Source organism: Ascaphus truei, chromosome 9, assembly GCF_040206685.1.
Source record: "Ascaphus truei isolate aAscTru1 chromosome 9, aAscTru1.hap1, whole genome shotgun sequence".
NCBI lineage: Eukaryota > Metazoa > Chordata > Amphibia > Anura > Ascaphidae > Ascaphus > Ascaphus truei.
The window spans coordinates 15,128,269-15,155,099 of NC_134491.1; the positions used below are offsets into that span (position 1 = coordinate 15,128,269).

Consider the following 26,831-nt stretch of genomic DNA (forward strand, 5'->3'; position numbering starts at 1 on the left):
GCCGCAGCATTAGATTCTACCTGATGCAGCTGCCAACCTTTAAAATGAAAAGTTTGCCGAGTGTGAGATTTGTAATATATTTCAAGGAGTGCTTCTAATGGGACGCTCTGTCACGTAATGTGTTTAGCTCAATGTTTGTATCTTGGAGACAATGAAGATAAATATAAAAGAAGCTTGTGTCAATAAAAAGTGGATTTCCCCCTGGGAATCTGCAGGATGCATGGACTGAACGCTTTAACATGTACTGACAGCTGTGTGAGGGATCTCTGCGGGACACCTGTGCACGCACCATCTGTTGTGATGGGATGAGAGAGCGTTGGAGCACTGTGATTAGTTATTCTCTATAGTTATATACACACACACGTATATATATACATATATATATATATATTAAAAAAAAAATATATATATAGCAAGCCAGAAAAGAAGGCACACATGCGTAGATAAAGGTGGTATATAGGGTACAGACCATCCAGGTGTCAGCACATCTGATATGGGAAAACAGGACAGGCACTCCAAGATCCAAAGGTGCACTTGATAAAGGCTCTGTTGGGAGCTGAAATGTTGAGGAATACATTTCACCTTTGGATCTTTGAGTGCCTGTCCTGTTTTCTCATATATATATATATATATATATATATATATATATATATATATATATATATATGTGTAATAAATGAGTTCTTCAATATTAGGTGATACCTTTTTTATTTGGACTAACAATTTATGTCATAGGACAAGTTTTCGAGAGTTCTCCTCTCTTCCTCAGGTCAGCAATACTGGTTTACAAAGGAATTTATGGCTAAAACAGAGGTTTGGAAAGCAGAAATAATATATATATTAATATTATCATATACATATATGTGTATAAATATGAAATATGAATTCCTATATTGATATATTATTACACACACACCATGCAGCAATATATTTTATATTTATGTAAATATATTTGGTCATTTAGATATACAGCAAGGCCCCGATCTCGGCGCCCCGCTTTTCGGCGATCCGCTGATACGGCGGCACCGAGAAGGGGGTCGCCATGTCTGGCCAGAGGTCGCGCATGCGCAGAACGGCTGTTTCCGCCGGCGCGCATGTGCAGAACGTAGGTTGCGCGCACAGAACGGTTTGCGCATGCGCACAAGGGGGAAAATGCCGGTTTGCGCATGCGCACAAGGGGGAAATTGCCGGTTTGCGCATGCGCACAACTTAAAATTGCCGGTTCCGCTTTCCAGCGATTTTCACAATACAGCGGGCCCTTAGAACAGAACCCGCCGTATGCCCGGGGCCCTGCTGTATACTATATATTATATATTAAACCCTATATAAAAAATGGTGTATATATATATATATATATATATATATACTTGGGACGCGCGCGCATGGCCATGTGCAGTGGTGCAGCAGACCAGGGAAAATACAATAAAATTGTATTTTCGCGCTGCTGCCACGCCGCAAACCAATCACAGCGTGGCCTAACACTGTGACGTCAGTCACGTCCCCTAACCGCACGCGTCACCGTTTGCACCCTAGCAACTAAACGCGCACATGCAACACTGGGCGCACGCCCGTGCAGCAACGAGGACTATATAACAAGCCTTAGATTGTAAACTCTTCGGGCAGGGATTGCCTTTCCTGTCTGATATTGCTGCGCTTATTGTATTATTATAATTCCCCGTACTGTATTCTTTGTGAAGCGCTGAGTACACTTTTGGCGCTATATAAATAAAGAGAGACGCACGCACGCACGCACGCACGCACGCATGCACACACACACACACAGACGTGCTCACAAGTAATATTTGTTTGTATATGCTATATTTATATAAATATATAAATCAATAGATGAAACACTGTAAACCTGCCATGGGTATTGGGTTTTATTCTTCCTTGCCTCACCCTCTCCTTACAATAAAAGTCCCATAATAATCCCAGGTCATTATCCATGCTACTGCATGACGTCACTTCTGCCCGGGCGTTCTCAGCCTCGGCCTCACGCCGATTGGCTCTCCTACCGACCAATCAACGAGGATTGTAGCGCGCGCGCCCGTGCGAAGAGAGGCGAGCAGCCAATCAGAGGGGCAGCGCGAGCGCTGTGCCAGGCTAGTGCACGCATCTCATTGCGAATGTTTTATTGTTTTGTTAATAAAGCATTTTATATTCAAATAATAAAAAAAAAGGGGGAGAGGGAGGTGATGTAGAGTGTCAGCGGCGCGGCCGCGCCTCCGTGTGCACATAGCCCTGGGACCGCGCGCTCGCGCTTGCACACAGCCTCGGGACCGCGCAACAGCAGGAGGAGGAGGCGGCGGTGTAGCCGGGGGGAGATGTGACCTGGGGACCCGGCGTGTGTCCTCCTCCCTGAGGCTGGGGGGGTATCTCTCCGCTGTACCGGGAGCAGCAGGAGGAGGAGAGCATGGCGGAGAAGGGGAGGCTGAGCTTCCCGGGGGCCCTTAACAGGCCGGTGCCCATGAACCTGTTCGCTACTTGGGAGATAGACGGCTCCAGCCCCAGCTGCATCCCCAGGTAACGGGAGGAGGAGGAGGGGGCGGGGAGGGTCCCGTGTGCAGCGCCGAGCAGGGTCCCGTGTGCAGCGCCGAGCAGGGTCCCGTGTGCAGCGCCGAGCAGGGTCCCGTGTGCAGCGCCGAGCAGGGTCCCGTGTGCAGCGCCGAGCAGGGTCCCGTGTGCAGCGCCGAGCAGGGTCCCGTGTGCAGCGCCGAGCAGGGGGCTGGCTCCTTTGGAACTGAAGGGGTTAAGGGATGCACAGCGTCCCCCTGGCACTCGTGGGGTTAGGCTATCGATAGCTGGCAATCGAAGGGGGTTACTCAATGCGTTCCTTCCGTTGTTGATGGAGCTTAATGGGGCATTTTGCATTATACGGCACCTGAGTGTTTAATCGCCGTGTGACATTCCGTGGCACCCAATGGGTGCCTTGCGGTGCCTCAGAGGTTAAGCACCTTGTGTGGCGCCTAGGGGGTTAAGCGACGCAACCACTCCTCGAATGCTGGAAGGGTTAAGCAGGGTATTGGGTTGGCGCTGGAGGGGTTAAATGAGGCGGTTTCTCCGTTCACGGTATTGAAAGGGTTAAGCAATTCATTTAATGTACCACTTCCTCCGCAGCTTGTAAAGGGTTAACGGGTGCATTGCACACCCCCAGGCACTGAATGGGGATCTGATCCCTTTGGGATGAGTAAGGGGACAGGACTCTCTATAAACAGTGACCTGAGACATGTGTAGTGTTCTGGTTATGAAGACCCCCCCACCCCCCCAAATAAAGCAAATCAAAATCCCCAAGAGTTTGCAATCTATTGTGTAATTGTGCTACACTACAGGGGGATAAAGTGACTCGCCCTATAGATATAAAAAAAATCTGCCTGAAGGGACCTTTCTGGCCCTGAAAGCTTGCCCTCTTTTTAACCGCAAGTTTGCTATTTTGTATCACTTATACTGTTCTTTGTCTCTTGTTTTTACTATGTCTACGGAGCCATCCTCTGTCTGTGCAGGTTATGACCGTACTGATAGCAAGGAGTTATCAGTGCGGTATGCTTTCATACAAAGACCTAATCACCTTCAAACTGAACTTTTCACGTCATTGTGTAGTGTTGAAAATGAATGTCTTGTCCACACGCTCCTGTTATAGTCTTATCAGAAAATGACTGCTTGGAGGTGTGCGGCATGGTACTTTAAAACAATAAATGAGGAGGATTGACCAGTTGACAGCAGATACTAGATCCCACAAACTGTTAACATGAAAGAGATTAGGTAAATATTGTAAAGGGGTTCACGTTTGTGCCAGTGATTTTTGCATTCGAACAGTCACATCTGTATTTTAATTTTTTTTTGCCCCATAAAATAGCGGTGCGTTCAGTATATAAACATGCGCGTTGTTATAACGCACATGTTTGTTTGCCACATTATTTTCAAACAAGAAATATTGACATCTGTTTACAGTGTTAAGATTGCTTCTCTGGGGTGGAAATGTTTTAATGATTGATCCCAGGTAACCCTGTCACTGCCAGAGGCGTCGATAACGCGTTGAGGGGGACAGCCAAAGTATCATTCTACTAGGCAGAGTACCACTGCTTTTCTTTTTGACAATTTTATTCCGCTTTTTAAAGAAAATGGGATTTCTTTCATAAAATCCTTTACTATCTCAGAGCATAAATAGTGCTTAAGTATTTCTAAAATACTATCCAAAGAGCATGGCCCTAATGCTTAATAAAAGTATTTTTTTTAAAACTTATTTTTAAATCGTACAGTACCACTACTATTATTAAGGCACTGGTTAATGTTGGATTTCTTAGTGTAACGGTCTGCACATACGCCCTGTGGGGGGTGAGTAGCTCGAGAGAGAGGGTAATGAAGACTGCATAAAAATACCTTGTTTTTGTGGGTTACATATTTGCTTGTGGGGGAACGCCTCCCCCCTGCTGAGCAGTTTCTTGTCAGCCCATCTGACAGTGACAGGGATAAACAGATCACTGGCAGGCAGTGTGGTCCTATGAAAGTCATTGCACCTTTAACGCAGGATGCCAGCGCAGTGCGAGGCCACATTGGTAAATACCGCAGCATGGTTTATCACAAGTCTGATCAGTATGACCGGTATTCCAGGCTAATTAGAGGCCCACACAGGTCTCTCACATGGGCTGGCTGCTGTATCCACTTCTGGTTAGCTTGCAGCTGTTCTTCTGGGTGCTTCTGTCAGTAGCATCTCCCTTCCGGGAACTCTGGATTTCCGTAATCCCCGTTGCCATTGAAAGCACTCAGTAGTGTACCAAGCTATGCTATTTTAATACTCATTGTCCACTATGTGTCTTCCACGTGTGGCATGTCGGGTCTATGGTATCTGCTTAATTCCAAACCGCACAATGGCAAATACTGTTTGTGGTATAACGTTACGAGTTCTCAACTCCAGTCACCAAGCTCCCCCCCCTCCCCCCAAACAGGTCAGATTTTCAGGATATCCCTGCTTCAGCACAGGTGGCTCAATCAGTAGCTCTGATTTTGACTGAGCCACCTGTGCTGAAGCAGGGATATCCTGAAAACCTGACCTGTTGGGGGATCTTGAGGACTGGAGTTGAGAACCTCTGGTAGAGACACGGCCTTTGCAGTGGGTTATCCTGCGGTGCCTTTTTACCTTGGGCAAGTTACTCTATCTCCCTGGGCTTCAAAAATTAGATTGTATGCTCCATGGGGCAGGGGCGTGTGCCTGATTAAAGAAAAATCAAAGCTATGTAGGCTTAAAATAGAATATATATTGATATAAACACAGACTGATGAATGCAACAGGGAGTTGGTGAACAGTGAAGGTTATTCCCCTGGAAATAATTTGTGTGAGCGTATTAATGAAACAGTACAGTACTTCTGGAAGCACTTCTCCAAAATACATTATTGAAGGATTTCCTAGTAAGATTTGCAATCGTGATGGATGAAGTGTGGGAAGGACACAAATAATTTGTGAACCAAAGCAAAAATACACAACGGCACCTTTAAAATGACTCCCCTTTGGGAAGCAGCAGTTTTTCAGCATCTAAAAAAAGGAAGTCTCATAATCCAGTGTATTCAGCCGCAGTTGATAATTCCACACCAGGAAACTCTGCAGAATGTGCCCCTGATGTAAAAACAAAATACACATTTTCTTTATTTTTTATTTTATTTTAGGTTATAGGATGGAAATCCCAGTGATTCAGCCTACAATCTATTTCCAAACACATCCTTTTATAAAATGTGATCAGAGGGTTAATGGAGGTAGGAAGGGTGTAGATTTGAATTGCTTTTTACGATTGGTTTTGGTGGGTGTGCAAGGAACAGTACATCTGTTTGGAACTGAACTATCAATTTGGCAGAAAAGGACATTTTTGCCTTGACCTCCCGAGCAACAAGCTGAATGCACGGATAAATCCTTTCTTTTGGTGCTTTTTGGTAATGGATTGATAATGTTTTATAATGTGTGATATAATAATCTAGGGCAGATTTAGTGATCTAAAATGACTCTAAAAAAATGTTTTTGGCAGCTAAGGGTTAAATTTGTTCTGGACCTTCCCTCATTCACAGACCTTTTAGCAGCTAAAGATAATATATTGCTGATCTGATAATCCGCTCACCTCCACAGGTAGCATTAATGTCCTGTTTCACACCTAATTTCCTGTCTTGCTTGGAAGTTTGCGGTCCCACCTGTAGCAAAGATTTAGAAATCTCAATGACTGTATTTTAAATGTTGCATCACATCGCACTGTACAATCTAAGCACCGGGGGAATTCATAAAACACAGGTGTGCAAATGCATGATTGATTGCACCAGACTTAAACATTGGGAGACTGGAATCTGCTCTTACAATGGTAGGTTATCCACCCCCATGTAATTTAATCACACTGTGACACTATCATGGGTGTTCATCCAGTACAAAATGTTTTCTTTTCGGATGGAACACTTTGTTGCACATGATAACCAGGGTCTGGATCCCCCAAAATATAATGGAATAAGGGTTCCACATAGTGGGTTATATTATGTTTTTTTATTGATGCAGGAAAACTGGTATCGTTTCGATCTGTCACTCTCTGTCTATTTGTCACTGCACACCTGGATGGCCAAGTCCCATCCTCGAGGACCACCAACATGTCAGGTGTTAAGGATATCCCTGCTTCAGCACAGGTGACGCAATCAGTAGCTCAGTTGAAGACTGAACCACTGATTGAGCCACCTGTGCTGAAGCAGGGATATCCTTAACCTGACCTGTTGGTGGCCCTTGAGGAATGGTGTTGGCCACTCCTGCTTTACACCCTTCTTATTCGGGGCCACTTTCTGTATCTCTCTCCTGTAACTCTGAGCTCCCCTTATGGTTGTTCTGGGCCCCCGGCTGGCTAACGTTAACCTGTTAAACATGCATTTACTTCACGTGGGTGTGCGGTGGGACTGCACCTTTATTTGTAACTGTTCATTCTGTTTATTGTAGCGTTTGACTGTATTGTGCCTTGGGACCTACTGGGAAATAAGGTGTACCTCTCTCACTGTATCATGCCTCTCTGCTGCCAGAGCAGCGCAGTGTGGTTGGTGACCAAATGTGACTAAACACTAACCCTTCAGTGCCCACACTGCTTTGCATTGTGTTTCTGACCCCTGCGGCACTGACGGCGTTGCGTTTAAAAGCTTGCATACAGCACTTTACTGTTCCAGGGACTTTTGCATGGAAGGCTTAAAAAAATAAAATAAAAATAAAAAATGTAAATTAATCAACCGTTCGTTAACCTTCATTAACACAAAGCGATTTGCCTTTCTAATGTGTGTAACATGTCCTGGCAGTACTGTGTAAAGAATGCAACGTTGGTGCCAATTCATTTTGTAAGGAAGAAAATGTCACGTTAATAAGCAGGTGTTTGGTTTTAGCCTTTTAAAGGAATTCCCTTTATCCCAGTGTCAGATCAGCCAAAGCTGTACCTAACATTATACCTTTCTCAGCAGAGATGTGCATAACACACTGAGCAGGGTTACAGACTGGTAGTAAATATAACCAGGTATCCCGAGAGGGGGTCTCCAGTGAAACAGAGTTCATTTACGCTTCAGGTACCCACTGGGTCCTGAGACACTTACTGGGGAAGGTGCTGCCGGTAGTGCCCTCTCCGGGGGAAACTATGGCGTTTAAGTCTCCTGCGAGACGCACAGGATTTATATACCTGTAAGTAACTGGTGGCATCTTCTACGTGGTATGTTTCTTAACCAGGGGGTCTCACAGCGGTTACACAGGAGAAATCCCTTCTACGCGGTATGTTTCTCAGTAACGAGGGGGTCTCCCAGCGGTTACACAGGAGAAATACCTTCTACGCGGTATGTTTCTCAGTAACGAGGGGGTCTCCCAGCGGTTACACAGGAGAAATACCTTCTACGTGGTATGTTTCTCAGTAACGAGGGGGTCTCACAGCGGTTACACAGGAGAAATACCTTCTACACAGTATGTTTCTCATTAACGAGGGGGTCTCACAGCGGTTACACAGGAGAAATACCTTCTACACAGTATGTTTCTCAGTAACGAGGGGGTCTCACAGCGGTTACACAGGAGAAATACCTTCTACACAGTATGTTTCGCAGTAACGAGGGGGTCTCACAGCGGTTACACAGGAGAAATACCTTCTACGTGGTATGTTTCTCAGTAACGAGGGGGTCTCACAGCGGTTACACAGGAGAAATACCCTTTCTCTGGAAATTGTTGCGGTTACCTGCTGAAACTATTTACCTGCAGTCTCGGGACATTTGGTAGCGGCCGTTTCGCCCTGACCAAATGGCCACCGGTGTTCGGCGACAGACCCTTCGCCACAGCTGATCCGCCGTTGGAATCCCCACTGCCGGCCGCTTCTATGGTAAGTTTTTTTTATTTATTTATTTGAATTTTTCATTACTGTTTAGTGTAGGGGGTTAATTTAAGGGTGCTGAGGTGAGCGACGCAGCAGGCGATAGTGCTGAGGTGAGCGACGCAACAGGCGATAGTGCTGAGGTGAGCGACGCAACAGGCGATAGTGCTGAGGTGAGCGATGCAGCAGGCGTTAGTGCTGAGGTGAGCGACGCAGCAGGTGTTAGTGCTGAGGTGAGCGATGCAGCAGGTAATAGAGCTGAGGTGAGCGACGCAGCAGGCGTTAGTGCTGAGGTGAGCGACGCAGCAGGCGTTAGTGCTGAGGTGAGCGATGCAGCAGGTGATAGAGCTGAGGTGAGCGACGCAGCAGGCGTTAGTGCTGAGGTGAGCGACGCAGCAGGCGTTAGTGCTGAGGTGAGCGACGCAGCAGGTGATAGAGCTGAGGTGAGCGACGCAGCAGGCGTTAGTGCTGAGGTGAGCGACGCAGCAGGCGTTAGTGCTGAGGTGAGCGACGCAGCAGGTGATAGAGCTGAGGTGAGCGACACAGCAGGTGATAGTGCTGAGGTGAGCGACGCAGCAGGTGATAGTGCCGAGGTGAGCGACGCAGCAGGCGTTAGTGCTGAGGTGAGCGACGCAGCAGGTGATGGAGCCGAGGTGAGCGACGCAGCAGGTGATGGAGCTGAGGTGAGCGACGCAGCAGGTGATAGAGCTGAGGTGAGCGACACAGCAGGTGATAGTGCTGAGGTGAGCGACGCAGCAGGTGATAGTGCCGAGGTGAGCGACGCAGCAGGCGTTAGTGCTGAGGTGAGCGACGCAGCAGGTGATGGAGCCGAGGTGAGCGACGCAGCAGGTGATGGAGCTGAGGTGAGCGACGCAGCAGCAGGTTATAGAGCTGAGACGAACAGTGTGTTTTTTAAATGTTCAATTGAGCAACCTAATTTCTCAATTTTTACATTGTGTGACGATTTTCACTTCGCATTTGCCACACCTGTGGCTACATTGAAAAATCGGTTGCGCTCCTCTGGGCTAGCGGGTTTTAGGATTAAGGTTGGGGTTTTTTAGGGTAAAAGCTAGGGTGTTTTTAGGGCTTGGGGTAGGGTGTTTAGGCACTTACCTTAGCGGGGAAGTGGGCGGTGGCAGGGTCCGGCGGCGGAACGATCGCGACCTAATGTCCTAGACCTAGACCGTTTAGTCTTGCCTTGCAGAATATTAGTTGCAATAGGGGAAGCACTTTACCTGAAACTCCTTCACTTCTGCTTAGTATTGCAACTTGGAGGGGTCTACTTGGAGTGAATGCATCTCTGCTGGGGATGAGGGATGCTGGGAGAGAATGCGTCTCTGCTGGGGATGAGGGATTCTGGGAGAGAATGCATCTCTGCTGGGGATGAGGGATTCTGGGAGAGAATGCATCTCTGCTGGGGATAAGGGATTCTGGGAGAGAATGCATCTCTGCTGGGGATGAGGGATGCTGGGAGAGAATGCATCTCTGTTGGGGATGAGGGATGATGGGAGAGAATGCATCTCTGCTGGGGATAAGGGATACTGAGAGAGAATGCATCTCTGCTGGGGATGAGGGATGCTGGGAGAGAATGCATCTCTGCTGGGGATGAGGGATGCTGGGAGAGAATGCATCTCTGCTGGGGATGAGGGATGCTGGGAGAGAATGCATCTCTGCTGGGGATAAGGGATTCTGGGAGAGAATGCATCTCTGCTGGGGATAAGGGATTCTGGGAGAGAATGCATCTCTGCTGGGGATGAGGGATGCTGGGAGAGAATGCATCTCTGTTGGGATGAGGGATGCTGCGAGAGAATGCATCTCTGCTGGGGATAAGGGATTCTGGGAGAGAATGCATCTCTGCTGGGGATGAGGGATGTTGGGAGAGAATGCATCTCTGCTGGGGATGAGGGATGTTGGGAGAGAATGCATCTCTGCTGGGGATGAGGGATGTTGGGAGAGAATGCATCTCTGCTGGGGATGAGGGATGCTGGGAGAGAATGCATCTCTGCTGGGGATGAGGGATGCTGGGAGAGAATGCATCTCTGCTGGGGATAAGGGATTCTGGGAGAGAATGCATCTCTGCTGGGGATGAGGGATTCTGGGAGAGAATGCATCTCTGCTGGGGATAAGGGATACTGAGAGAGGATGCATCTCTGCTGGGGATGAGGGATGCTGGGAGAGAATGCATCTCTGTTGGGGATGAGGGATGCTGGGAGAGAATGCATCTCTGCTGGGGATAAGGGATTCTGGGAGAGAATTCATCTCTGCTGGGGATGAGGGATTCTGGGAGAGAATGCATCTCTGCTGGGGATAAGGGATACTGGGAGAGAATGCATCTCTGCTGCGGATAAGGGATTCTGGGAGAGCATGCATCTCTGCTGCGGATAAGGGATTCTGGGAGAGCATGCATCTCTGCTGGGGATAAGGGATGCTGGGAGAGAATGCATCTCTGCTGGGGATAAGGGATGCTGGGAGAGAATGCATCTCTGCTGGGGATAAGGGATTCTGAGAGAGAATGCATCTCTGCTGGGGATAAGGGATTCTGGGAGAGCATGCATCTCTGCTGGGGATAAGGGATTCTGGGAGAGCATGCATCTCTGCTGGGGATAAGGGATTCTGGGAGAGCATGCATCTCTGCTGGGGATAAGGGATTCTGGGAGAGCATGCATCTCTGCTGAGGATAAGGGATTCTGGGAGAGCATGCATCTCTGCTGGGGATAAGGGATGCTGGGAGAGCATGCATCTCTGCTGGGGATAAGGGATTCTGGGAGAAAATGCATCTCTGCTGGGGATAAGGGATGCTGGGAGAGAATGCGTCTCTGCTGGGGATAAGGGATGCTGGGAGAGAATGCATCTCTGCTGGGGATAAGGGATTCTGGGAGAAAATGCATCTCTGCTGGGGATAAGGGATGCTGGGAGAGAATGCGTCTCTGCTGGGGATAAGGGATGCTGGGAGAGAATGCATCTCTGCTGGGGATAAGGGATGCTGGGAGAGAATGATTCTGGATTGTTACTATAGCCAGTCATTGTGTGTTCTAGTTTCTAGACTACAACAATAAGATTGCAAGCTCTTTGGGACAGGTTAGTAAATCCACCACGCACACATTGTGAGCTAAGAGTATAGATGTGGTTGCTACAAATACTCGATTGTAAGCTCTCCGCGGCAACGATTTCCTTTCCTGACTTTGTTACGCTTATTGTATTATTCCCTGCACTGTATTTTCTCTGTAAAGCGCTGAGTACACTGTGGGTGCGATATAACTAAGGTTATACACATAAGTACGATTAACGAGCGCCGTTGTTGCTCTCTAATAAGGTAATGCGAGGAATACTTCCTCGTGAGTCAGTTAAACACAGACTGCGTTTCCATCTTATATTAGGCATGGCAGCATCTCCTCTGCTCAATCAATAACCACTCACTCATTTCCTATGTATACATTTCCATGAAATAGGAGCGTCCAGGCCGGGTCTCACCTGCGGTGCGCGTGCCTCTCGTTGGAGCAAATAATTTGAGCGTTTAATGGATGTGAAATGAGAGCCGGAGTGTGAAAGCCAATAGCTTCTTCTTGGGTGGAGATGTGCCTGGGGTTTGGGATATGCAGGGATACTGCTTACTTACCGCAGAGAGGTACAGTACTGGAGAAGGGATTTTTTTTACAGGCCTCTCTGGCAGCGAAGTTATAGAAACCTTCAGTTCCCCTGATGGCACGAGCCATTCAAAAGCCATTCTTATGCCCCCTATATATTCACAAAATCTGTTATTCCAGGGGATCTCAACTCCAGTCCTCAAGACCCCCTCAACAGGTCATGTTTTAAGGATATCCTTGCTTCAGCACAGGTGGCTCAGTCACCTGTGCTGAAGCAGGTATATCCTGAAAACCTGACCTGCTGGAGGGTCTTGAAGACGGGAGTAGGGGTCGCATTTGGCTGATTTTTTTTTTCTTTTACCCAACTATGACACCTTTCAGTATTTTTAAATCACTTTTTAAAGTCCGTTTGTACATAGTGAGCTGAGACTTAGGAGTAGTTTTATTTCCTCTGGCTGCTCCCTTTTGTCTTATGAGGAAAAAAGAGAGATCCAGCGCTCCACGGATTTCAAGATAAATGAATTTATTGTGCCACACTTGTGTTTTGTCTTATATCATGATGTGTTCAACAAGAGTTTCCCACAGGCAGAACCCGCACATGTCTCTCCCCTTATCTTTATTGGTTCTCTGATAAGGACGGTGTTGGATAAGGGTAAACAAAATACCTGATTAACCAACACTCCCCGTCCATATGCCCCTAAGAAAAATAAATTGTTCTCCATTACAGTACTATGTAAAAAAAAAAAAAGAGCCTCATCTTGGCTTTCAGCATGGCTACATTTGTTTAAGGAATTTTGCCAAATGTAGGTCAGCTATCAGGGATGGTACCTTTAAAAAGGCTGGAGAGATCTAACGAGACTGGTGCTTTAATGTAGATTAGTGAGTCACTGAGATGACATTCTAGAGCATGAGTAAGTTTGCCTTATGACTGTTTTGCTACATTGATTAATTAAATGCAGGCCTTGAGTGAGCTTGTAAAGAGACAAACATTTTACTGACAGACAAAGGTATTGTGGAGCTAATTCTGTCTCTCCTCTCTCCTCTCTTTCTCCTCTCTCTCTCTCCTCTCTCTCCTCCCTCTCCTCCCTCTCTCTCTCTCCTCTCTCTCCTCCCTCTCTCTCACATGCAAAAGTGGTACTCTAAGCGAAAAAAGTGCGTGTACATATTTTGTTGCATAAATGCATACTGCAATAAGTCGGATTTTAAATAAAGATGTGGTAGAAAATCCTTTATCCTGCTCAGATGGTATCCCAACCATATTCCTCAGAATTACTGTATGGAGGTTTTTTGTTGACCGCTAATAAAAATTGTATCTCTGTTCCCAAAACTGTACGTGCAGGCACTTACATGGTATTTATGCGCGCGCACACCCCTATAGAAATGTTGCACGTAGGAGCCAGCTTGAATTTTTAGGAGCCAAAGTTTTGTAGAACAGTAGGGGAGGTGGTGCGGTTGGGCTCAAAGCCCCTGATCCTGCTTTGATATCGTGCTAGTAAAGCAGGATTGGGCGCGCTGTTACAGGTCACAGCGGTGGCTGACCGGTCCGTCAGCGCTACAATTCCGGCGCCAGAGGTTACATTTCGGGCACTCGGGCCTTTTCCGTGTGTTATAATATAAAATGATTTTCCGTGTGTCTGCAGCATTGCGAAGCTGTTAAACCCGTTGGTAAGAAGGAATCCATTTTCCAGCGGCGAGTTGTTTGAAAATCTTGATTTTGTTGGCTGAATATGCGCGTCTGTCAAGACTAGCTCAAGTGCCAGATAGGGCTCACTAATCCACTGCCAAGAAAGGAAAACCGAAGGGGACTTCCCAGAGGGACAGCAAGCTGAATGAAAAGGCATGACATTTCCTTATAGAGCAAGAGAAGGGTTAAAGGGAACCTAACCCCAAATCTGCCTCTTCAATACATCTGCCTAATGCAAATGATGTATAAATGATCTATACCAACAGGAGGTATAGTCCATCCTCTTTATACTGTCTTTATAAGAGGTTTGGTAGTGAGAGAAATCGCCCATTAACACATTCTGTAACATGTAAGTACAGCTCTATGCATCAAAGTATGTCCAATAGATTTTCAAATGTAAGCATGGAGGCGCCAGATCCAGACATTAAGAAATGCAGCAAATCGACGTTAGTACGAGATCTCTATGACTTTGGTCATATCCTTTTCTTAGCCTACACCCAGTCACAGAAACCGAACACCCCAATACCTTATCAGCGTACACTGGTAGGATTTAAATGAATGACAGATGTTTAATAAGTAAAGCAGTAACTCTCGAATGTGTGATTGTGCATGAACCAAGTGTGCGCTCATTCCAGAGAGCCCATATTTACAATGCAGAAATGACATTTATTCTTTAAGATTCGGCTGAGAATAATGGACTTTTTTAATTTATTTTTTTAACCTAATGCACTATTGAGGTTGTTAAGTCAGGAAATCAATGCTGTGCAATTCACTGACACAACATTAAATTGCTTTCCACTTGCAATAAATGTCGAGTTTCTGAGAAGTTAGATTATTCTTGATGACATCCCCTGCACGATAAGTTACATTTGCAGCTAATGAAGAATTTCATGTGTAGCACAGGAGTGTCCAACTCCAGTTCTCAAGGGTCACCAACGGGCGAGGTTTTCAGGATATCCCTTCTTCAGCGCCGCTGATGCAGCCAAAGATTGAGCCACCTATGCTGAAGCAGGGATATCCTGAAAACCTGACCTGGTGGTGGCCCTTGAACACTCAAATTGTCCACCCTTGTAGCTGATATTGTGCTATCACCATTTGTTTTCTCGACGCTGTTAACAATAATACATCGAGAAACTGGCCAGATCAGCAGATATCCCCAATACACTGCAAAACACGGCCCCTTTTTGACCTTTGGTAGGGTTTAGCTGTCACAGGAGTGGGTCAGTCTGCTTTTCATGGACAATGTGAATTCCCTGTACAATGCTCTTATGTAATTCAAGTAACACGTGTTCAAGAGACTTGTGCGGTTTCAAAAGCGCTGTGCACACAGCATAAAATTCTGTCGCTGGTCTGTAGAGGAAGCACTGGGTGGGCAAATCGCCTCCCATGCAATGTCAAGGCTAAAAGGAAAACATTTATTGCCTGGTTGCTTTTATGTATATTTTTAAAATTTGTGCATGAAAGACCATTTTGCGTTTCCACCATATGCTGTGATTTAAATGAAATTACCCTGAAAGTTATCCCAGTCCAGAGAGACCCCCAAACATCTCAAATATAACTACTGGAACTTTTTTTTTTCCCTCTCAAAAAGGTGCTTGTGAATTTAGCGACATCCTTCTGAAAATTGTGTTGGAACATGCTACGCGCTGTGCTCTTGAACATGCTACACGCTGTGCTCTTGAACATGCTACACGCTGTGCTCTTGAACATGCTACACGCTGTGCTCTTGAACATGCTACACGCTGTGCTCTTGAACATGCTACACGCTGTGCTCTTGAACATGCTACACGCTGTGCTCTTGAACATGCTACACGCTGTGCTCTTGAACATGCTACACGCTGTGCTCTTGAACATGCGGGGCTTTTATTTAGAGTTCTTTCAAAATCATGAATAGTTTCAGAACTAAAAATAAATCGGTGACGGGGTTAAGCGGTGTGCACACACACAGTTGTGGTTATTTACACACAGCTATTGGTTGTGTGTGCAGTGTTGGCACTATATAATAATGGGGATGGGAGCGGGGAGGGGTCTTTGTGTTCCCATCAGCAGTCATTGGGGGTCCCTGTTTAACGGCGTCGTGGTCAGAGACCTACAATGTTTTTGCATAATCTAGCAAGTGAAACCTCATGGCTACATTCCTGTTTGCTGGCATAAACTTGCAATGCTGCTTTAGGCCCACATGGTGCAGGGAGCGGCGCTGGGCAGCGCTGACGCTCACCTGCTCACGCAGGAGATTTTTCTTGTCCCTGCATGAGCGTCGGCGAGTGCACTTGGGAGGCGGGCATGGAGGCGGGGCTAGGACGCCACGTCACGGACTGCCATTGGCTTCTTGTTGTCACGTGACCGGCCCTGCGCTTGCACGAGCGGCAAAATTTAAACTTGCCTGTCTCCTGCATTTCCACACTCTGCGGAAGCGCCGTCTAAAGCCGCAATGATAGGGATAATGTTTCCCCTCAGCGCGGCTCAGCACGGTCTTTTTGACCATGTCCGAGGCCTTAGGCTGCGCTTATAGTTCCGTGCGACGGCGACGCGACGTTGCTCCCAATCAAATTAATTGACTCCGTAGGCAGCGCTTATAGTAAGCGCGATGGCGATGGAGTGACGTTGCGTCATAAAATTTGGAAGCTGGGTCTATTTGATTTTTTTTAGACAGTCGCAACATGTGACTGTCTCTAAATCAGAGACCGAGGCCCGCCCCCTTTGGTGACTTCGCTGGCGACAGTCGCTTCAAATCAAATGCCAACTTTTGTTGGGTGTGACGTCATCGGTCGCGTCGCCAGCACTATAAGCGCGGCCTTAGGCTGCCAGTGTCATGCAAGCTGCAGAAAGCATGTAAACAGATATATATAACGTACCAGTCTGGCTATTTTGTAGCGTGCCCGCCAATACTGGTTGCAGTGTTATGGGCCCACTATGGGGTTAGGGCAGGGGTGGCCAACTCCAGTCCCCAAGGGCCGCCAACAGGTCAGGTTTTCAGGATATCCCTGCTTCAGCACAGGCGGCTCAGTCAAAGATTGAGCCACTGATTGAGCCACCTGTGCTGAAGCAGGGATATCCTGAAAACCTGACCTGTTGCTGTCCCTTGAGGACTGCAGTTGGCCACCCCTGGGTTAGAGAAAATAAAATGGCACGCTGTAAATAGTCTCCGATTGCAGGACTGCGTGCGCACATCTTCCAACTAGCACAGGGGCGGTGGGAGGCAGTTCTGCCTAAAGGGGAGATCTAATTTCTATCCTTTCGTGACCAAGATTAGCCAAATAGTAAGGCTGTGACTTGTAAATACAACAAGATTTTCACATGCACAGTTTTAAAAATAAGCCTGGTGGTTGCCAGCCACTGGTTCCTCTCTGATTTGTCCGCTTCCCCCTTTTCTGTTTGTGCTTTAGAACAAATCCATGTTCAGGTTGTGGCTGTTTCCTACTTTAAACGTGTTTGTCACTGTAACTTGTAATGCTGTCACCTTTATTTTGTGCCCAGTACATTTATTTATTTATAAAATATTTTACCAGGAAGTAATACATTGAGAGTTACCTCTCGTTTTCAAGTATGTCCTGGGCACAGAGTTAAGACAAATAAAACATGTTTACAATTACAGTTACATAAATGAGCAGGGTATACATAATATACATACTTGAAAACGACAGGTAACTCTGACTATTTTTTTTATTTTCCTGTTGAAATATTAAAATTAAAATAACTAAATGTTCAGCGCACAAGTCAAGGATGGTAATTTAGGAGAGGCATTAACCCCTTGTGCACTTCGTTCTTGGGGTGTTGCACACCAAGTTAAACAATAAGCAGATGCTATTCTCAACATGTTGCCTCCAGGGGAGAACCTTGGTGGGGGTCCGCAGCAGTGTTTGCAACGTCAGATGCATAACATTTTAAAGTCATGGCTGTCTCGGCCAAGAAGAGTGAAGGTCCTGAGCTAGGGATTCTCAAACTGGGATCGCTGGGCCATGTACGGACCACCATTACTTTAATAATACTAGTAATAATAACTTTATTTCATATAGCACTTTTCTCCCAATGGGACACACAGCGCGTCACAGTTACAGTATAGCGCGCGGTACGCAGTATTGTTACTGGCGAAGTCCCTGCCCAGATAGTGACTTGCCCAAGGTGACAAGGAGCCGACACTGGTATCTGAGCCAGGTTCTCCTGTCTCATAAGTGATCGCTCTCGTATAATGTTGGGGGTGGGAAGAAAGTGTTTTTTTAAAACCTAATCGGTGTTAATCTGCGTTGCTTCTTTTGTAATAAGTCGGTTTCTACGTTTTCCTGGTGTGTTTAATTCTAACTTAACCTTGTAATTATTGTTCCTTTCTTTTAGCTCTTTGGCAGCATAGTTAATGCAAACTGGATAACAAGACTATATAAAAGTTGGGGCTACAGTTTATAGTCTTATCACAAAACCGTTTAAGATGTACGGTCACGCTTACAGTGCTGGCGACGTGACGTCACCCGTCGCCGTTGTCGCAGGGATTTCTGCCTGTAGTGTTAGTCAAGAAACGGCAACTGGGAGGGGGTGGGGGGCGTGGCCGTGAGCGGTTCGCCCTCATTGGCTGAACTGATCACGTGCTCGCTGACGTCACGCTGCAATCGCTGAAAAATCCATTTTCATTGACGTTCAGCGATGGCGAGCAAGCCGTCGCAGCTACTATAGGCGCACGCGACGGCTTAAATAAACTTGTTTTGACTCGGCAACAGGGGGTCTGTAAGCGCGGCCAAAAGCATTTAAAAACTATAGACGCATTAAAAGCTTCAAAAACACTGTACAGGCATACCCCGGTTTAAGGACACTCACTTTAAGTACACTCGCGAGTAAGGACAATAGGCAAACGGCAGCTCACGCATGCGCCTGTCAGCACGTCCTGAACAGCAATACTGGCTCCCTACCTGTACCGAAGCTGTGCACAAGCGGGGAGACTATAGAGCCTGTTACACATGTGTTATTTACATCAGTTATGCACGTATATGACGTTTGCAGTACAGTACATGCATCGATAAGTGGGAAAAAGGTAGTGCGTCACTTTAAGTACATTTTTGCTTTACATACGTGCTCTGGACCCATGGCGTACGTTAATGCGGGGTATGCCTGTGTTACATACATGCTCTGGACCCATGGCGTACGTTAATGCGGGGTATGCCTGTGTTACATACATGCTCTGGACCCATGGCGTACGTTAATGCGGGGTATGCCTGTGTTACATACATGCTCTGGACCCATGGCGTACGTTAATGCGGGGTATGCCTGTGTTACATACATGCTCTGGACCCATGGCGTACGTTAATGCGGGGTATGCCTGTGTTACATACATGCTCTGGACCCATGGCGTACGTTAATGCGGGGTATGCCTGTGTTACATACGTGCTCTGGACCCATGGCGTACGTTAATGCGGGGTATGCCTGTGTTACATACATGCTCTGGACCCATGGCGTAAGTTAATGCGGGGTATGCCTGTGTTACATACATGCTCTGGACCCATGGCGTACGTTAATGCGGGGTATGCCTGTGTTACATACATGCTCTGGACCCATGGCGTACGTTAATGCGGGGTATGCCTGTGTTACATACATGCTCTGGACCCATGGCGTACGTTAATGCGGGGTATGCCTGTGTTACATACGTGCTCTGGACCCATGGCGTACGTTAATGCGGGGTATGCCTGTGTTACATACATGCTCTGGACCCATGGCGTACGTTAATGCGGGGTATGCCTGTGTTACATACGTGCTCTGGACCCATGGCGTACGTTAATGCGGGGTATCCCTGTGTTACATACATGCTCTGGACCCATGGCGTACGTTAATGCGGGGTATGCCTGTGTTACATACATGCTCTGGACCCATGGCGTACTGGCGTATGTTAATGCGGGGTATGCCTGTGTTACATACATGCTCTGGACCCATGGCGTACGTTAATGCGGGGTATGCCTGTACATGTGAAATTCCACGTTGTTCACCTGAACCCGTTTCGTAAAGGATTGCTACTGACTAGGTTAAGAAACTTCCCATCCATCAATCCTCCTCCCAGCCCCCCCTTGTGTTCCCTGTAGCTTTTCAGTGAGAAGTACAGACAACTTGTATCAAATGGATTTCTTTTGGGCAGCTGAAGGGGATTGTACTGTTTGTCCATTGTTGAACCAAACACGCCATCAACACCTTGCTAATACATCATGGGTACGCAGTAATGCCATCTTTCCAGTTTCTATGCCAGTCCTTGATTAATAATAATAATATAGACCTGTCATCAGCCCAGAGTAAAAGGATGAAATAAAATAAATCGCTCTTTGTACTGATCCCACAACCTCTCGAGCAGATGAATCTGCCATGACTTCCAAGCCTTCAGCATGAATACTCCTACCTCCGCTGTTGTCACTCTGATTAATACATTAGAGATGCTCACAGCCATTGCTTATCAAGCCCAAGTCACCGTCAGCGTGGCAAACTCTGCTTTGTAGAGGAATTGTCAGTCATGTAAGTGGCCCTAATTTCACTGATTATTGTTTTCCTGAAATAGTTCTGCCTTGAATGACCTCATGTCAGCGTGACACGGAGTCCGGGTGTGTCAAGGAGTCCATAAAGGCATGGCCGCTTTATTAACTGTAGCAAGTGAAAGCAGCGCTGCGCATTGTGTGTACTTTGTAATGCTAGTTCCATAATTGTGCTTGCATTCTGGCCTCAATTGGAAAGGCAGGGAGCATATTGAGGAAGGGAGAGGGGGACCATGGTAATGCTTCCAAAGCTTGTCTCCTTGTGCCAAAGCCACAACCTTTTTACTAGAAGCTCTTTGGGATGGGGGACTCAATGTGTCGGCAAAATGACATGTGGAGCGCGCCTAACCACACTGTCTGCCACATGTAAAACATGATGGACAAGGAAGAGCAAAAGAGGGGATTATGAGAGTGCGGGAGATGGGAGAAGGAAAAGCAGAAGAGGATAAGGTTGACGTGAAGACAGAAACAAGAGATGCGGTGAAGAGAGGAGATACGGAGCCATGTTGCTGACCCATGGTGGTGAAATAGTTAAACCTGACTGAAAAGCAGAGTACCAGGAATGGAATATGTTCTGCGTGCTGCTGACGAGAGACTGGAGGCAAAGTCCACTGCCGCAGTCATGAGAAATGGGGTGAAAAGGAAGGGAAAAAAAGTGCTTTGAACTTAAGTAAATTGTGTTTAATTACAAAAAAGACTGCTCTAGAAATGTGTAATGAAGTACGTGATCAGGATGAAAATCGGCACGTAAAGGCAGTGTGAACAAAAGGGCCGTCTCGTTCAGAACCAAAGGGAGCGAACGCTGGGGGAATGTTTAATATTTAACACCTTTTTTTATAAGAAATCATTCAAGTATTTTTACATTTTGCATCCTCTATATCTCCATTGTAACCAAATGCTTTGGAGTGTTTTTTACGATCTTGACCTAATTTATTTTCGGACATACAGATCAATAACCAATAATAACTTTATTTCATGTTGTGATTTTCTCCCTGTTGGACTCAAATCACCTAGAATTGTTAAACACAGGCCCTGTCCCGCAGAGCTTACACTCTTTTTTTGCTGCCTGAGGCACAGGGAGATAAAGTGACTTGCCCAAGGTCACAAGGAGCTGGGAATTGAACCAGGGTCCCCTGATTCATCATTTACAGAGTCCGTGTCAATCGCCTTGTCGATGTAGTATTAGCTGGCGCCCGCTATGGATGAAATCACGCATTGACCCTGCCCCTTTCCTGCGTGCGGCTAATGCAAACACAATGGTGTCTGCTCCCGCTGGCGCGTTGTATGTGCTGCGCTAGCGGGAATAATAACGCCTGCTACCTCTGCACATGTTGGCAAACCATTATATATGCAGGAAAACTGTTCCTTTTTCCCTTTTGATGTTTTGTTCGGCTAACTATGGCAGCTTAATTATTTTTATAGGGGATACATGGGAAAGAATGGTAATTGCTTGGTTAACGGGCCTGAATAATGGAAACTGATCTATTTGTACACAAAGCAAGTATTTTACTTTGAGGGACATTTTAAGCTATGATATTAACACAAAGTGAATCCCTGCGCTTCTTCCTTTGGGATACCAATAAATGGGGAATAAATATTTATACGTAGTTAAAAAAAAAAAAAAAAAAAAAAAAGTGGTTTTTCTGTTTACCGGCAGGAAAGAAAATCCAGAAATTTGTGGGAAGTGAAGAGAATGTGACATTCCCAGGATAATGCTGCTGGCGTTGGAAACGTCCTCACAGTTGGCAGTTACTGTGCGAATGTCACCGATCCCTTCCTAATGTTACTAGGAAAAAGATAACCGAAAACTGCTCCGAATTTTCCAGCACCTTCCCGTCCTGCTGCCTCAAGCAGAGTCACTAGCGTTCAGCTCTGGGGAAGTAATCGGATATAGTCCTGAAAGAGGAAAGGAGGCAGGCGCGATACTAACTCCTTCAGTTCCTGTGTGCTGCAACACATTGCAAAGCGGCTGCAATGAATTCCTAACCACATGAGCTTACAATCTAAATCGGGGGGGCACGTAACTCCAGTCGTCAAGGGCCACCAACAGGTCAGGTTTTCAGGATATCCCTGATTCAGCACAGGTGGTTCAGTCTTTTGACTGAGCCACCTGTGCTGAAGCTGAGATATCCTGAAAACCTGACCTGTTGGTGGCCCTTGACGACTGGAGTTGGCCACCCATGCTTTAAGTATTTGATGCCTGCCCTTTCAAGGAGTACATCTAAAAGCAGCAGTCTGCGCTGATCACTGTCGCATGCTTTTTAACTTTATTGAATATCTTCTTGCCATTTACAGCTCTGGTTTTTATTCTTAAAATCTGTCCCCTCTGTTCCGGAGATATATAAGCATTTGAAATATTAAGTGTCTGGGATTTTCAAATGGAGCTGCCCCCATACTAACCCCAGAAACTAGAGAAACACACACACTAACACACACTAACACACACTAACACACACTAACACACACTAACACACACTAACACACACTAACACACACTAACACACACTAACACACACTAACACACACTAACACACACTAACACACACTAACACACACTAACACACACTAACAATAAATCGCCAGTGATCTAATCACAACCAAAAGATCCAGCACTCACTGACTATAAGATAATCTAGTACTATGGGTTATGCCACAAGAAATGATTGAATGTACACACAAAATAGTACAAGGAGTAATGCAGCACAGTTGCAAACACAAACACATATAATCAAGTGGTAATTGGGGTGAACACAATAGGGAAGAAAGAGGGAATGCAACAATCAATGGGGACAAAACACACATAGGGGTAGGTTAATCAAGGGGGCAGCCCAAAAGTACGTGTTGTGGAATCCTGTTTCTAGTAAGGATTGCTAATTGTTTGTAAGGGTCGTTTAAAATGGCTGCTGTTTCTTTTCGGCTGACTACTGCAGCATTGGTGCCTATGTTAGGTTTCTGCATTCTTCGGTAGCAGGACAGGTGACATGCTCACTATATGGGACATCTACGCCTTCCCAAATATGTATTTCAGGTAAAAATGTGAAATGCTATTAAACGTCACTATTTCTGACCCCGCCCTTAAAATCTGCAACAAACATTTGACATGGGTGAGTTATTATATCCACAATACCTACTACCTCGTCTTTACTGCAGGGGAATAGGTGGTTAACATGTGTAAGTGTTTACATATAAGATACCGTCTGAAGCCCCTTTATGAGAGCAGGACTGAAGCAGACATGGGCACTGTAATCATTTTATGACTTCCCCTTTAAAAGTCCTCTTAATGGCATTTGATAAATAATTGAAGTAGCTTAGAGTCTCAAGCCTGTGTTCGCAGCCCATGAATTATAAATGTCTCAAAGCTATGGCAGCGCTTTATAATTTAAACCTCCTTGCTGATCTTGACAATTAGCAGGCATATTATTTGTTTAAAAGGGACTCACTATGCTTCTGGGCCACTGCAGGAGGTTGGTTATCAACAAAAGATCTTTTACGTTGTAACTCAACTTTGTGACACTGCATTCTCTTTACAAGAACACAAGTGCTGCAGATATAAATTCTCGCCATACATCATGATGGTCAATCTCTCGCAGTTGAGGATGATTCTCTACCATTGTTGCCTTCTGTTCGGTCCGACGGTGGCTTGTGAGGCCGATTCAGGATCGGAGCTATATGTCCATACAGACTTTCTGTCCCAAGACCTCTAGGAAGGAAAGCACAAAAAGCAGAGGCTCCTGCGCCCGTAAAAACCATTCTGAGGAATGGGGGACCCCGACAGAGAATCTGTTGCTGCCGTGGGAAGCTGCGGACCACGGGTTCCTCCGCCACACAGAACACGGAGCCTGGCTACATCTGTACATATGTCTGCATTTGTCTTTCAGTGCTTTAGTGGCCAGCAATGCACTGTCGCACAACATTTGTGGTAAAGTTTTCTTACACAGGGATCTGTGATTGGAGTAATCCACATGGCACAGGCACGTCAAATGTAATTATAAATACATGGACAATGACAAGTGCTCTGATTAAAGATGTGGAATTGCAGCAAAGACTAGGGAATTCTGGGCAATGTGTTGGTGTCCTCTCTCGCAGCCGAATAAAAACGATGGATGGGACAGTGTAATGTTTTGAATTCAAAGGATATGATTTGCCTTGAGCGTAAATAAAGTGAAATATGGCGGCATGTCATTTTTGTGATGTGTGAGGTGAATGGTCTGTAGGAAGAAGGCCAAAGGGGTAACAGGCAGGAGCAATTTAGTGTTTAATAACAAGGCCTTCTCATTGTGCAGCCCTGTTTCTTCAATCTGTAAGTGTCTGTCTGGTCGTGGTTGGCAGTGAGCAGTTCTAGTTATAAATCTCAATGGTTTTTCCCATTACAGCATTTTCATGGGGCTCTGTAGGGGAGGAATGCTTCAAAACCAGGACTGGCTAAGCGTTATCTGCTTCTCTGGATTGTTCCACCATGATCTCGCTCTGCTGTCTTCCCTTAAGCCTCACAGTTCCCTTACTGTTTCTTCATCTGTCTTCCCCTCCTTAGTCACTGCAGCCTCGGTAGTCTCATTAAATTAACCTCATTATACCCTAGAGACTTTTTAATTGCAGGATTAGCACCTGATCCCTGATTATAGCTTCAGCTTGCTTCAAAGCTGCAGTGAAACCTTGTGATGTTTAGACCTGCGGAGCCATATTACAAATGGCAAACACAAGGTTATAAGAGAACCTTACCACTTTCTGTAGAATTTACTCAGATTAGAATTGCTGGATGATTTTAAAATGACGTCTGTGGTCCATTTTAATAGAGGCAGATAAATTGAGAAGATTAGTAAACGATATAATTGTACTGTGCATTTGTATACGAGTGTAACTTGTTCAGTTTATTGTGCATGCTTTTTCTGCCCATCAAAAAGATCTCTGGTCCTATGTGCTTTTGCCTCTTTAAATTGAAACCAAATATATAAGGTGGCTGAAACCCCAGCTAAACGAGTCCTTGGTATCCATACATAGCGGAGTCTTGTGCAATGCAGCGGGGAGCTTGGGAAGTTCTGCTTTGAGTGGTTCATGTTAATATCCACCACACACACTACTCCTCTCCTGTGCTATTAAACAATGAAAACTGAAGGCTTAAGAGAAGTGTGCATGTGCTTCTGTTTAAGCGTGGAATGCATTAAGCTTGGAGATAATTAACTCCCTCTATTTATTTTTAGACTTGGTCCTTCTCTTGTACACTGCCTTGTATTTAACAGAGTAATAATGCATAGCTCTACAGCTGTTTATTCTCTCCTGATATCCGAGAGTGTGGTGTCATTGTTGCAGGAAGGTGACCCCATTGTTTTTTTTTTTGAAATAGAGGTTTGTGATGATCCTAGGGAAGTCTGCACGGGCACCTGGGTGGTGCCATGCAAGCCTTTAGGGCATGCTGTGTAGGTACACTATTCCTGTTCAAAGTCAGAGTATAGGAGCGTAGGTGTTAATGACGTGTGCATGGGGACGTGATGTGTGTAAGAGGGTGATCTGCCCTTGTACCTCATTGCTGGCCACTCTGACTGCAAAGGAATTAATGGAAGTTGAAGGGGAGCGCAACTCCATCAATGGTGAAAAGGTAAAGAAAAACACAATATAGCACAACAACGTCTCTTTCAAGTGTTCTCTTTCTGAAGGTTTCTTTAGAATCAGGACTCACATTTTCTCTGATAGAATCAAGCATGTGTCCCACACTCGGGTGGGTAGCTGTAGTGGGGTGTAATGTAGGTCCGACCTCCCTCTATTGTGTGTTGTCTTAGGGTCAGGTCGCCCACTGTGACAGTCACTCAGGATAGTGGATGTACATGAGCATTCACAAGAGCTTATGGCATGATGAACATGTATGTATGTGTGTATATGTGCAGCCATGTATGTATGTATGTATGTATGTATGTATATGTGCAGCCATGTATGTGTGTACCGTGTGTCTGTAAAATATAAATAAATGTGGGGATCGTGGCAGCGCAGTTAGGGCACCTTTTTTCTGGATTAACAAGAAACCCCATATAGCGCTGATGATATTATTAGGAACGGGGCTGGATACGGACACAGCGGGATAAATACCCTTTTTACCATATTCCTTTATTCAAAGCGAAGTTATTGATTTGCAGTTTAGATCTAAATATTTTGTGTATATTTATTGAGGTGAGTTTGGCTCTTTTGGAGCGCTGGGTTTTTATACCTTTTTGACCCCTTCAGAGGTACGAGCATTGCATTGCAAAATGGATCAATATGTCCGCAACGGTAAAGCGCCCGACAGACATCTCCATGCCGGGTACGAAAAATGGATGCATCTGTAAATGCCCGTATTGTACATCGCGCCGCGCGCTGCTTTTCTTCCTTTTCTTTTATAATTTTAATTTTTTTTAAATTTTTTTACAGAAAATGTCTTAACAGCGACTATTTCCCCTTTACCCTTAGTGTCCGTTATTTACTCATTCTTGCCGTATTTTTAGCTTGTCCTTTGGTATGCGTTTTGGAAGTGCCACTTAGCGATCCTACACACGCGCGTTACCCACCTGTGTAAATATACATACACGCTCACACACCCTCATTCCCTATTTAGCAGGTGCTGCACCCGTTCTTTGTCCGGTTAAAGCCAGTTGTAACTGTTTACGTCGCCGGTATGTGAACAGACTGTCCCATTTTCTGCCATTTGGCTAATGGTGTGTGTCGGCGTCGGCGCGCGCGTGTTTCTCAGCCAATGCACATC

At 45.9% G+C, this 26,831-nt stretch overlaps 1 protein-coding gene across 9 annotated transcripts in view; it reads left to right on the plus strand.

Moving 5' to 3' along the window:
* Window positions 1-2,198: 2,198 nt before the first annotated feature.
* PACS2 (phosphofurin acidic cluster sorting protein 2) overlaps window positions 2,199-26,831 on the plus strand; it is a 100,385-nt gene continuing 75,752 nt past the window's right edge. For 4 of the 9 annotated variants that reach the window (XM_075613479.1, XM_075613473.1, XM_075613475.1 and 1 more), the window contains exon 1: window positions 2,199-2,523. In XM_075613479.1, the coding sequence (XP_075469594.1) occupies window positions 2,414-2,523 (110 nt within the window). In that variant the 5' untranslated portion in view covers window positions 2,199-2,413. The remainder of the gene's footprint in view (window positions 2,524-26,831) is intronic. The other 5 variants (XM_075613480.1, XM_075613472.1, XM_075613474.1 and 2 more) reach the window with 2 other exon arrangements.